General features: G+C 57.2%; 1 protein-coding gene across 1 annotated transcript in view; it reads right to left on the bottom strand.

Moving 5' to 3' along the window:
* Positions 1 to 3273: 3273 nt before the first annotated feature.
* The window catches only part of APCDD1L (APC down-regulated 1 like), a gene marked incomplete at both ends in the record, with an annotated part of 49120 nt that continues 39065 nt past the window's right edge, over positions 3274 to 13328 (bottom strand). Inside the window, 3 exons of the mRNA XM_082856369.1 lie at positions 3274 to 4044; positions 8503 to 9055; positions 12019 to 12157. Coding sequence (XP_082712495.1) covers positions 3274 to 4044; positions 8503 to 9055; positions 12019 to 12157 — 1463 coding nt within the window. The remainder of the gene's footprint in view (positions 4045 to 8502; positions 9056 to 12018; positions 12158 to 13328) is intronic.

The following is a 13328-nucleotide window of genomic DNA, read 5'->3' on the forward strand; positions in this document are numbered from 1 at the left end:
AAGGAACTGGCTGGCTGTCACTTAAGGCCATCAGGGGCAGACTCGGGGTCACATGCTGCTGCCCAGGTCCACCCCCTCCCCGCCTCCTGCAGCAGGAAGCGCTGCCCCTCCCGGCTCCTGCCTGAGTCAGCGGCCCCAGGGCCCGGGGCAGCGCAGCATAGCCCGCGTCACCGCGTCACCGTGAGCCGTGTCAATCACGCCAGCAGCACCGCTGGGAGATGAAACACATTCGCTTATAGAAAGCAAAGAAAGAACTTCTTTTGATAACAAGCATCTGTTAATGGGCCTCTGAGAACTGTATACAATTTAAACTTTTTATTAAAAACAAACCCAAAACATACTCATTCACCCCCCTGGGAGCCTGTGCTATGGAATTGCAAACTGCACGGGTTTGTTTTCCTTTTCCTTTTAAACGTGGCTGAACATACAGTGGAGAAATTTATTTTGTTTTGTTTTGAACTACAACTGTGGGTTTTACTTTCGCCTCTTCTGCTTAAAGCTATCTTGGGGTTCTATGTGGAGGGTCCAGACTTAACAATAAGGTGGGTCCCCATCCCTGGGAGCGTCCCCTCAGCCCTTGGACCCCAAACCCACCGCTCACTGGAGCCTAGAGTCTGGGAAGCATGGTTTCTTGCCCGGGAGAAAAGAGCCTGGGATTTTCTGTCAGCACCAAATGCTCCAGACCAAGAAGCCGGGGATGGGAGGGTGCCTCAGTCCAGTCAATGGGGCCAGGAACCTTCTCTCTTCCTGAGCACAGGCCTCCTCATTAGGGGAGGCCCAGCCAGTCCCACAAAGCAGCTCTGAACTGCTTTCCCCAAATACGGTCACGAATCCCACCCCTGCCAGGGACCAGAGTCCCAGAGGGACACCCCAAGGTGGAGGCTCAGCTCTCAGGCTCTGGGGCCTGGCTGCGGCGGCCTCGGGCTGGTCCCTCTCTGCTCCGAGCCTGCTTTCTTTCTGCAAGTTGCAGAGTCACACCCTGCACTGTGGGGCCTCCCTCCCAGGACGCCAGGCGTGTGGCAGTGACTTCTTCGCTGGCAAGGGTTAACCAGGATCACCAACGACCTGGTTTACCCAACTGTATTCACTGAAGTTCTACCGTGGGCCAGGTACAGCTGAAGCTGCTGGAAGAGATCCCAGTGACTGACTCAGTCCTTCCCTTGAGGCAGAGAATAAGCGTGGATAAATCAGACACTGATCAGTAAGCATTATAAAGAACAGAAAGCAGAGTGACGGGATGGATAGATAGGACAGCCGGCAAAAGGAGGCTGCTTTTCGGGGTGGGGGTGGGGGGATGCTCATGGTGGCTTCCCTGAGCAGGTGACGTGTGGTCTGAGACTTGAATGAGGGGAGCTGAGCCTCTGCAGATCTGGGGCAAGAGCTGCTGGGCAGCGGCCGTGGCACATGCAAAGGTCCTGAGGCAGGAAACAGCTTGGTGTGATCAAGAAACAGAAGGAACCCCAGTGCAGCCAGGGCAAGGGGAGGTATCGCTAGACCTGGGATTTTATTCTGCGTGCACTGGACGCCCCCAGAGAGCTTTAATTAGGACGGGGCAGTGGCGTGAAGTGAAGGTGCATAACAGAGAGAGCTGGGGTTTACCTCCACTTGTTTCATTCTCTTTCACACGTTCTCTCAAGACACTTCTCTTCCTTTCTTTAGAACCGTAATCCCCTTGGTTGACTTTAATAACCAGCAGGAACATTTTTCAGGCTGTTTAATTTTATTAAAAGATTCAAATTTGATGATAAATGCTGGTGTGGCTGCCTTAAGCCTTGGATACAAGACCTGCTCAGCCGTGGACATGTTCCCACCACCCACCCTCATCCCCACCAGGAACACTGCCACACCGCCCACCCCCATGCAGTCTGGGACTGTAAATAAACAAATTATTTCTTGTACTTTGGTAAATACGCCACGAACACTCAGAGCTCTCTGAGACCTACAGAGAGTATTAACTCGGGTTTTTGGTTTTGTTTTTAAGAAGGCTGTGTAGATAGGGTAACTTCAGCGGGCTGATTGAACCCCACACAGCCGAACAGAGGACAAGGGCTTGCCTCTGAAAGCACCGTTAGCCTCACAGACCATTGTTGTTCAAGATCCGTGATAAGAGCCAGAGACAAGGGTTCGGGCAGAGGAAGGAGGGCGTGAATCATCGCACAGCATCCCGGAAACCCTTGAGCCCACCAGGATGCCAGTTAATTTCACAGTGTACAGACGAGGCTCTGGGAACACAGGCAGGGTCCCTGGAGAGGCACAGCCTGTCCCCACCTTGATGACAGCCCCCTCTGAGCACATTAGCACTGCAGCGAGCAGGCTGGGTGAGGTGTGGCCCTCCGCTCCCTCCTCCTCCAGATGTGGCCGGGTAGCCCGCTGACCCTAGGATGGTCCCAAAGACGCGTCGGAGGTTTCCCTCCCTCCTTGTCAGCCAAGCACAGGGAATCTTGAAAACAGAGGACGCCTGTGCAGGGCTAATTACAGAGCACGTTAGTGTCACCGCTGTCATTAGTATTAATTACTTTCCAAAGGCTGGAAGCGCCGGTTTCCTCCAAAGACCTGACCCCGGCTGCCAGCCCTACACGCTGGGGTTCGGTGTGGATGGGGCTGCCTTTATTTGCTTCCTGGCCGGGGAGGGCTGGATTTACCCGCGCGCCGTGTTGACAGCTCGAGGCCTGACTCGCAGAAGCACAGGCAGGCGCAGACAAGACGCCAGCAGTCACGACTCGAGAAAGCCGAGCGGCTCCCAAAGAGGCGAGCCGAGCCCCCTGCCAGCGAGCTGAGACGTGCCGGGAGCCCGAAGCAGCATCTTTAATTCATGGCTCGGGTTTCCGTTTGTATTGCTAAATTCAAATGAATAACTTTAAACAACAACCCACGGACTCAGCAGAGCAGCGGCAGCACGCGCGTGCAGAACCGCGTTTCCATTTCACTGAATCTCAGGGGCTCAGGGAGGGAACTGGGGTGCCGTCGGGCAGGGAGACGGGTGTGGTCCACCCCCCGGCGCTGGTCCGCGCGCTGCCCGGGAAAGTTGGGAGTGAGCGCTTGGGAACTCGGAGCAGTTGACGTTGCTGCGGTGCCCGAGTTTGTGGTCATGATTCGCGTTGCTAGCCGTGGTGTAGGCTCTGCAGGCGCTGTTGAAACTCAGGTGCCACTTAGGATGCAGGCCGGGCTGTGTAACTGTCCAGGACGGTCACGGGTGGAGGAGTCTGTGCCAGAAGGGAGTCCATGGGGTCGGACGAGTGTCCTGAGGCACCGTCTGGAAGTCAGAGACCAATTTCATAGCCAGTGGAGGAAGGCCAGCCCGAGAACCAGAAGCGGGAAGGGGAGAGGGGCCGCTGGGGGGCCCAGCCCCCCACCGCTGACGGGCGTCTGCAGCAGAGGCCTGTGCTGCGGAGGCCTGGAGAAGCCCCAGGCCACCCTGTCACAGAGCACCAGGGGTGCTTGGTAGGATGTGGGCCTCTTCTCCGGAGTGTCGGGACTGGAGCCGTCAGTGGGCCTTTGTCCGATGAAGAGCAGGCTTTGCCCGAGGGGGCCCTCCTCCATCTTGAAGAGCTCGTACTCCACATGGGGGAGCCTGATGCCCAGCGGCAGGCACCCGTTGGTGGCGGTGACATCCCGCTCGGCTCCCAGGTACCAGGCCCCCGGGCCGCCACAGCTGCTCGGCTCGGAGAAGTTGAGCATGGCCGTGGTGACCCGGTCCATGGGGGTGACACGGGCTCGCGTGACCTGGAACACCAGCTCGGTGCCGCCACGAACCCTGGCAGACGGCGTGCCCTTGGTGTAGCGGCCAGCTGCGTAAACGGTGAAGGTGGGCTGCCGGCAGGTGGGGTCCGAGAAGTGGTGGTAATACCCTTCCCAGGAGCGGTTGTGCCCATGGAAGGTGAAGACCCTGGTGAGGAAGAGCACGGCAGGGCGCACCTCGCACCCAGGGCTGACCCAGCGGCCGCCCAGGTGCAGGGGCAGGGCCGCCTGGCGGGGCAGCACGGGCGGGTGGTGCTCGTCGGAGCGGGCGATGAGGCTGCAGGCCGGGCAGGGGCGGGCGTGGTGCTGGCAGAGACAAAGGGAAGGCGGTGACTTCCGAGGCTGGGAGGTCAGGGTGCACCCGCGGCGGGCTGGCTCGGGGTCCCGCCCCCGGCCGCCCGTCACCCCTTCCCTCCCCCCCCTGCAGCCCGGACGGTCACTTCACTCTTCGTGGACCTCAGGCGGCTCCTTCATCCTCTGGGCCTTTGCACCTGCTGCTGCTTCTACCCGGAACTCCCCCCGGCACGTAGCCTGGCTGCCTCCTTCCCGACCTCTCAGTCTCAGCTCAGAAGCCTTAGAGAGACTTTTCCCAACCACCCCTTGTATGGTGGGCCTCAGCCCCTTCTGGTGCTCAGGGACGTGTCACGCCCTATTTCCTCTGCTCTCCACTCCTTCCCCTTCACTGGAGAGTGAGCTCCAGGAAGCCCAGGCTGTCTCTCTGTGGCTGCTCCATCGCCAGGGCTAGCACAGTACCTGCTCGCAGCAGGTGTATTGGGCAAACGAAGGAAGGAGAGAGGGATGGAACTTGTGTCCTGGGATTTGAAAGAAGTTGTCCTTTCCCACACCCGGCCTGCTTGTTCCCGAAATTCGGCCGTTCATGTTTACTGCCTTTCTCCTGCCTGTTGTTACTTCCCCCACCCCCAACTCATTCTTTTTTAGGTGCTTCGTCAGGGCCAGGAGCTGTGCTGAGCACTTTTCATGCACTGTTACCTTACAGCCGCTAAAATTCTCATGCCCTTGGAACCCCTTGCTGAGCGTCTGTGCTGAGGCGTGGCTGAAAAGTTGCAAAGAGATTTGGCACAAAGATGTTCATGCTTGTGTTATTTATAATCGGAAACCCAGCCCCCTCTGCGTTGGTTGTCAGGTGCGGCCACAGTCCTCAGTTGCCCGAGGCTGTTTTCCTCTCGCTTTGGCCTTATTTACAGTTGCCCCTGTCTTATAAATTCTTAGGAGCTGGGTTTACAGTAAAACACGTCAACAGGAAGCAGATGCTAAACCAAGTCGCGTGGGAGTAGTCGGTCTGCATTCTGGAGTGGAAAAGCTCGGTCCAGGCCAAAAAGAAACCAGATACAGACTTTTTTTTTTTTTTTTTTTTTAAGGGAGCTGCTGCCCAGAATTTAGTTCAGAGCATCATTCTGAGAGGTAAGTGTCCTGGAACAGCCGCTTGTCAAAGCAAGCGTCCCCAGCTTTTGCAGTTCCAGAAGGACACCCAGGGCCATGGGTGCACACAGGACAGGGAAGGGGAAAGGCATCTTGAAGCGCCCCAGCTGGGAAAACAGCTCCAATGTTTTTTGTTCAAAAAACAAAAGATTTCCATAGATTGCTGCTGGATGAGTTTCATGCCAAACAAGGGGGCATTTGGGAGTTCCAGTTTAGAAAGAAAATATTGGATGATTGAGAACAGACTTTTTTTATTTTTATTTTGGATTGCTACATTATAAGCTCTTCTTATTTATTTCTATGGTGAACCTAAAGTTGCCTTTTTTCCCATAATACAGAAAACGATATTATTTTTGGTTTGGGGGATTTTGACCCAGAGGACTAGAAGGCACTTGGAAATGCTAATAAATGGCTACAGAAAGGTTTGTGACGGAAAGAAGCAAGAAAGCTGGGTAGTTAGCTGGAGTGCAGGTAATTGGAATGCTGGCTGGTAAGAGTCTCCTCTAATTTAGGCATTTTAACCCACATTCCAACTGTTGTTACACTCATGTGTATTGACAGGACATAGTGCATTACACCAAAATAATCTCTGGGCTGCCTTTCTCCCTCAAAAGAGATATCTTTTGCAGACAGGACATCTGGGGATGCTGGTTGGTAATTTGGGGCAAGCAGTTTTCTGCATGGCAGAAACAAATGGAGAACTAGCAAGACTTGAGGGTGAGAGAGGGAGAGAGAAAGCATTTCCCTCTCTGATGCTTTGGAAGGGGATGGAAGAAAGTACCCGTCTCTATCAAAAACCTTCCAGGCATCGTTGTGCACAGGTCCGGAGTTGCACGTGTTAATAAACAAGGCCCCAGCCAGCAGAACTCACACTTGTGTGCAAGCCAAACTCTTACTGGTTTAAGCCTGTTATGTAAAATTATACCAGCAGCACATACAGTTTCTAGTTAACTCCCAGAGGCGACACCAGGCTTAGATGATTTTGCTCGAGTGGTGACTGACTGATTAGGATTCTATATCCAGGCAATGAATTTGGGAATCAAATTGGTTTTCAATTAATTAACTTCTAAGAATGTTCATGTTTACCATCTGGTTTGGGTTGTGGGCAAGGCCTGGGCTCCGGAGAGCATAAGGTAATGACTAATTCGTTACTTGGGGGGTTTAGCTGCAGTGTATCCTTCTGTGAAATTATCTTCCTTTTTCTGTTTTCTTATGCGGAGGGGGGCGGTTGGTGAGTGAACATTTAATTTAACATCTGTACATCTGGCCCTGCTGGTCCTGTATGTTCTGCTTGGCAACTGCATTGCAGGTTGCATGGGCCACCCTGGCTGGTCAGGCAGCAGGAGGGCAGGAGTCTGCAGCCCCAGAGCCTGGCCTGGGGAGACATGACATTGTCATCCTCCGTGCCCCGGGGTCCGTTCTCTCTGCATTCAGAGCAGTGTGCCCTCCTAACGAGGTGGTGGGTGCCGGTAATCACCCCACCACCAGTGCCTTCTCGGCTCTAAGAAGGATGGACGTCAGACCAGCCTAGAACGTTGGCTGACAAAAGGGGAATCGTTTCGAGGTCATGAAGAGAACTCAGGCTGATTTTCTGATCACGAGGGCTTCGCGTTGTGCTTCTTCTCTGCTACCCAGATCTCTGGTTGGGAGGAGGGAGGTGGGAGAAGGAGAGCAGATGGGCTGAAACCTGGTGCCCCTCCCCCCCACACACACACTGGGGATGCTTTGACAAGAGGCTGCTCTCAGGGGTGACATGTTGCCCCATCCGGTTTAATTCCGTAAGTGTCTAGTATACAGCAGGCACTCAGTACATGCTGAACATGTGAGGGTTGCCTGTGGGCTCAAAGAGCACTTGACAGGGGTGCCTGAACTCATCCATTCCCCCATCCATCCGTCCGTTCTCACTTTTGAAAGATATCCCTTGGGTATTTCCTACAGACATTCTTAACCCAGAGTCCTAACCTCGACTTCATGTTTATAAACCTCAACCTAAAATCAAAAGTTTCTTCTAATTGTGAATGTGGGCAACAGACCCCTGTAGCTTCAGTGGAAACTTCTGCTTCGTGGCCGATCTCATATTAACAGTGTTGCAGATACTAGAAACACTGTTTACACTCATTGCTACTTTGAAATAGGGAGAATAAAGAATTCCCATTCATAGTAATCCCACCTCAGAGTGTTTTAAGACTTGGGTAACTCTTTTCATAGAATTGGTTTCTGTTTAAATCCCATGTCTTTTATTTTATGCTTTTACAAATATTTTTCTGAGGAGGGGTCCTGGGGTTTCACCAGACTCACTGGAGTGGTCACGAGGCCCTAGCCTTGCCCACCAGGCTCTGTGCTATGTGCCAGGAGAACTTTACATACATAAAGTTCAGTTTCTTTTTGCCTGTGTGCTCGTCGGACAAAAAAGGGCTATCAGATCTTCCCCAAATCAGGAGAGTATGTTTGTGGTGTCTTTAAGCTGAAGTCTAGGTTAATTGACTTACGTGAAATTCACTTTGGGGTGGGCACACCTCAAAGAGAGGGCATCTCCCTTTAGACTGCAGCCTCCTGCCCAGAGGGTGGTCCATGGACCACCTGGGAGCTTGTTAGAAATGCAAAATCCCAGGCCAGACCCGCAAACTTGACTGTGCTTTCTAAGAAGATGCCCAGGTGCCGGCATCTTGAGAACAGAGTCTGAGAAAGCGCTGCTCCGCCTGATGTTACTGTGACGGGGAGCGCTCAGCGCTGCTGGCCGCGGGGTAACAGTGGGTCCACATGGAGCTTTCCAGAGGGGCCTTTGAGGGCTGTGCGGCCGCCTGGCAGAGCTCTGGAGGAGCTGCCCCCCTAGTTCATTCACCAGCATTTACTGGCCCAGCCCGTGTGCCAGCCCCTGGGCCAGTTGTGGGGACACGAAGGGGCACAGGGCCTCCCCCGCCACAGGTGATATTGGGAGATGACGGTCAGCCAGTAAACAAACAGTGCAGCCCAGAGTGTGCCGGGTGCTGGGAACCGTGCAGAGTGGGGATGGGAGGGAACGTCTGAGCCGGGAACTGAGGGAGGGGGGACCTGCCCGTGCATAGCAGGGGCAGGAAGGGACCCTGCCGGGTCCACGAGGAGAATGTCAGGAGGACCACACTCCAGAAGACTCCCCAGGAGTTCCTTCTGTCCAGACCTGAGAAAAGATGTCTCGAGCAGAGGGAAGAGCATGTGCAAAGGTCCTGAGGCAAGCAGACCAGTGCGGGTGGGGGGTGGGGGGAGGGGGGCTGTGCAGAGAGGGCCCTAGGCAGGGGCAGATCCCACAGGCTGTCAGAGCTCGCCCTCCCGGGGCCCCAGACTCACCAGGGCGCTCTGCAGCGGGCGCTGGTAACCGGTGGGCCGGTAGTGCCGCCGCTCCGCCCGGTCGGTGTGGATGTCCCCCAGGTAGAGCTCCTCCACCAGCCGGGGCGCGTCCCGGGGCTCGGGCTGTAGGCGGCGCTGCACACGGACCAGGCTGAGCTCGTGCATGGTGAAGCCCAGGGCGGCCGCGCAGTCCCGCTCAGCCCCGGCACCCAGAAGCTCGTACAGGGCCCCCGGCAGCCAGGCCCGGGCGGCGGGCAGGCGGCGCGCGCAGGCCCGGCCGGCCCGGCTCTGGTCCAGGCGCCCAGCCACGTCGAGCAGGGCGCTGCGGCTGTGGAAGACGACGCCCACCTTGTGCAGGTGGTAGTCGGCTTCGGTGGCGCCCCGGGTGACCCAGGAGGCCCGGCGCAGGCGCACCTTGCCCTTGATGAGCAGTGAGTGGGCGGGCTCCCGGCACGAGGGGTCCCTGTAGTAGAACTGGTAGGCGCGGAAGAGGCGGTTGGGATAGAAGGTGTAGGAGCGGGTGAGGAACTCGGGTCCCGGGCGCACCTCGCAGCTGCGGGGGCAGAGGGGGGTTGGGCAGAGCAGTGAGTCCCCCAGCCTCGCTCCGGGATCCCCCTCCTACAGCCTCTGTTTCAGGCCTCAGCTCAGGGCTGGGAGCCTGCAGCCTCAGTTTCCCCAGCTGATCTCAGCCCCACTTTGAGGGCTGGGGGCCTTCCACTCTGGCCTTGTGGCCTCAGCTGAAGCTGTCCTTCCATGCCATCCCAAATGCCTTTTTCCGCGGACATCCACCCTCCTGGCCCGGCTCCCCGTGGGTCCCATGGCTCCCCCTTGGCCCAAGAAACACACAGGCTTTGCAGCCAGAGGACCCGGGTTCAAATCCCATCTCCGTCCCTCCTGAGGATCGTGAGCCTGGATAGCGCCTGGCTCCTTCCTCTGGGACTGGGAGGCCCTGGATGCACAGTCAGGGTTTCGAGGAAGCAGCCAGCACAGTGGTGGCACCTGGGAGGAGCTTAAGAAACAGGGGCTCCTTCGCACCATTTGGGGAGCCCTGTGCTCTGAGCTCCTGGGGGCAGGGTCCTGCCTGTTCCCTCCCCGTTGGGTTCCTGGCACCTGGTCCAGGGCCTGGCACACACTGGACCCCCAAACCCTGGTCCTCGCTGAGTGAATCGTGAATGGTGGTGCTTACATTGTCTCCCCCCTGGCTAAGCTGACGGGCCCCCTGCCACCACATTTCACCCACATCTGTGACAGGCTTGTTGATCTAAACCAGAGAACTTTTCCAGTGAAGGGTCAGATAATAAGTATTTCTGTCTTTGTGGCAGTTACTCAAGATCGTGGTTCTGGAGCTAAAGTAGCCAGAGACAGTATGTACATGGTGGGCGTGGTTGTGTGCCAATAAAACTTTATTTGCAAAGCCAGGCGTCAGGCTGGCCCTGACCCCCGGGCCCTATTCTGCTGGTGATGAAACCATGACTCCTAGACCCCTAGTCACACCCTGGCTTTGGGGTGGATGGTGGACAAGTTCCCCGGGAAAAAGAGCAGGCAGGTACCCCCTGCACAATGTTACGCTAACCAGGTGCCACCTGTACTGTTATTTTCTCGAAATGTTTCATACCAGCGCTGCTGGGGCAGGAGAAATATGTTCTCGCTCACCCTTTTCTTTCAGTCTTTCTGGTTATATTAAGGAGAGAGTCACGGTTGGAGTTCATGTGTCTTTAACACCAATCTCCCTTTTCTCCCAAAGTGAACAGACTCAGGGCCTTAGGCAGGCAGCGAATCAGGTGAAAATTTAATGATGTTGTTTTGTTTTCATTGACTTTCTTTTTTTGTTTTTTTGCGGTACGCGGGCCTCTCACTGTTGTGGCCTCTCCCGTTGCGGAGCACAGGCTCCGGATGCGCAGGCTCAGCGGCCATGGCTCACGGGCCCAGCCGCTCCGCGGCATGTGGGATCTTCCCGGACCGGGGCACGAACCCGTTTCCCCTGCATCGGCAGGTGGACTCTCAACCACTGCGCCACCAGGGAAGCCCAGACTTTCTTTTTATGGTTTCCTCCTATTTATGGCAAGTGGCTCAGCTCCCCATAGCCATAGTGATCTTACACTTCCTTTAAAAATAATCATAGTGCTGTAAATGTGTACAGTATACCAATTATCCCCCAATAAAGCTATAAAAATGCATGAATATATTTACACCAACAAAAGCAAGTTGGTTTAAAGAAAAATTGTAAGGAAACACCAGTACAGGCAGTAGTTAAAAATGGAGAGAGGTGACTCACATGCCCGAGGGTGGGAAGATTTGCCCAAAGGAACGCAGCAGGTCACACCAGACAGCTCGGTGGTTCCCAGACTCTGGGTCTTTCCCTGCACTACTCCCAGAAAATAGCAAAGCCTGTCTGAAGGGTACAATGCGGGACTTTCTCGGAAGAAAATATTAGAAGTTTCTGGAACTCTCTGGAATGCTGTTGTCTTGGGGCAGGAACAGCCTGCAGCCAGTCCCCATCCTCCCCATGTCTCAGTTCTGTCTCAGAGTGACCCCGGCCAGTGGTGCATGAACCCCACCTGGCCTGTGGAGTCGAGGAGGGGGCAGAGCCTGGGAATGCATCCAGAGCCTCTTTGCAGGACTCAAGTCCCCTTCCTCCCCCAGTGTGCTAGCAGATGCTTGGCAGTTGGATTTTTCCCTGACCTCAGGAGGTGCGTGGAGGACATGGAAAGTCCAGTCCCTGACCCCAGGATGGGACTGGCCCAAGGGGCTGGCCGGGGAGGAGGGGATGTACTAGGTGTGGAGGAGGACACTGCCTTCCTTCTCCCTGACACTGGGAGGGAGGACCCAGCTGGCTGCCCCGCACATGAGGGCAGAGCACAAAGCCCATCGCCCCAGAGCAGCACTGAGGCCTCTGAAGGGTCAGGTGAGCCTGTCAGGTTAGAAGGAGAATTGGATGGGCAGGCAGGACCCCCGGGCCCTCTCTGGCCTACTCCTTCCGGTCTCAGGACCTTTGCACCAGCTGCTGCCTCTGCCTGGCTCTGCCCCTGGCTCCCTGGATGGCTGACTCCTTCCTCCTTTCAGATCTCGACTGAATGTCACCATCTCCGAGAAGCCTTCTGTGACCGCCCTCGAAAGAGCCCTCCCGGGCCGCTCACTCTCACATCCTCCCTTTTATGTCTTTCACCATCTCAAGTTTAAGTCACTTATTTCTGTGTTTAGGGCTTGTCTCCGCCGCAGCTCCCCCTGCACCCAGCTCATAGTAGCTCCTCAATAAGTGTTTGCACAGCAGGTGCTCAGTGTGTGGAACAAGTGCATTTCCTCCAGTTGCTGTCTGTGGCTGGGGCGGGATGCCCGACACAGTCCCGACCTGCCAGGCTCACTCTGGGGAGGGCGACAGCAAGCACGTGCTTGGCAGGCCTCTGGACAGTTGCACGAATTGTGCCCGTTTCACAGATATGGGACACTGAGGCTCAGGGTGGGTGAAGCCTCCAAGCCCAGGGGCCTGTGGTCAGCGTGACCTCAGCAGGGTCTTACCCAGTGGAGATCCAGGGCCCGTCCAGGCGTGGGGGCAGCAGTGCGGTGACGGGCGCTCTGCTGGGCAGGAGCTGCTGGCAATGTGGTCCCCAGCGCAGGCGGCTACCCTCTGCCATCCCAGCTGCCTCTGCAGTGTGGGCTGCAAAGCAGACGGACCCGGGTCAGCGATCCCAGCACACCCTGGTTCTTCACCTGCCTGGCCAGCAATGGGCTCCCCAGATCGGGGCGCCTCGAGTCAGCCTCGGGACTCATCTGCCTTCTGCGCGCCTGCCTGCCGTGGCCGAGTGCCGCCGGGCAGTGGCGGACGGGCCCTGCACCTGGGACAGGAGGCAGCCTGGGCTCAGAGGGGCCGGACGGTGGGACTCCCACCCCCTCCCACCAGGAGCCCGGGCTCTGCTTGACCTCTGCCCCTGCAGCGGCCAGACCTGTGCCCGCCGCGCGTGGCCACTCCGTTCATGGTCCCTCCGTGGTGCCAGGCCCGGGTGTCGTCCATCCCCACGGGTGGGACCTGGCCGGTGCCGGCTCACCGTGGTGCTCACTCGGAATGCGTGTGGTGGGGTCAGGCTGAGGCGTGAGGCCAGCAGCGGGGCCAGGGGAGGGCTCGGAGGCCTCAGGGAGGAGGCTGTGAGCAGTGGGGCAGGCCCGGGGTCCCCGCCCTCTCCAGACGGGCTCGTCTCGTGGAGACAAGCCAGGCCTGGCCGTGGGAGCTTTACTTCTAGGAGCAGCTCAGAGGTGAGACCACCAGGGCCTTCAGCTGCCAAAGAGCAGCAGCACCCCTGGAAACTGTCATCCCTGCTGAGAGTCGGGCTTGACGCAGCCCCGATGGCGGGATGTATGGGAAGCCTGGCGAAGGGCGGCATCCCGATGTTACAGCGACAGGCTGCGCTCAGGGGCGGCCCCCTCGACCCGCCAGCCCCGCTCCTGCGACAGGCCTTCCCGGGACACTTCGTCCCACCACGCCTGTGGCTGAAGTGGGTCAGGGGGCGCGGGGGCCTGGCGGAGATGGCGGGCAGCTGGAGAGACCTGCTGGGCCGGTCCAGGAGGCCCAGGAGGGCGTGTGGGCTGAGTGAGGAGTGAATGCATGGTGCCCCCTGCTGCCCACCCCCCAGCACACAGTCACGTGGTCCTGGCAGGGTCAGGAAGGGCAGTTCGGCCAGGGAGGCTGGGGTCCCCGCCCTGCCCCTTCGAAGCCGTCTGACGGGGCCCGTGGCCCCCAAGCTCTCTGCCCCCCTCGGCCTCTCACAGTGGATTCCTCACTTTCCTGGAGGTCTGGGGTCTCACTGGGAGACGCTCGGGGTCCCCAGGGACCA

The sequence above is a fragment of the Leucopleurus acutus genome, assembly GCF_964270905.1.
Source record: "Leucopleurus acutus genome assembly, chromosome: 16".
NCBI classification, from domain to species: domain Eukaryota; kingdom Metazoa; phylum Chordata; class Mammalia; order Artiodactyla; family Delphinidae; genus Leucopleurus; species Leucopleurus acutus.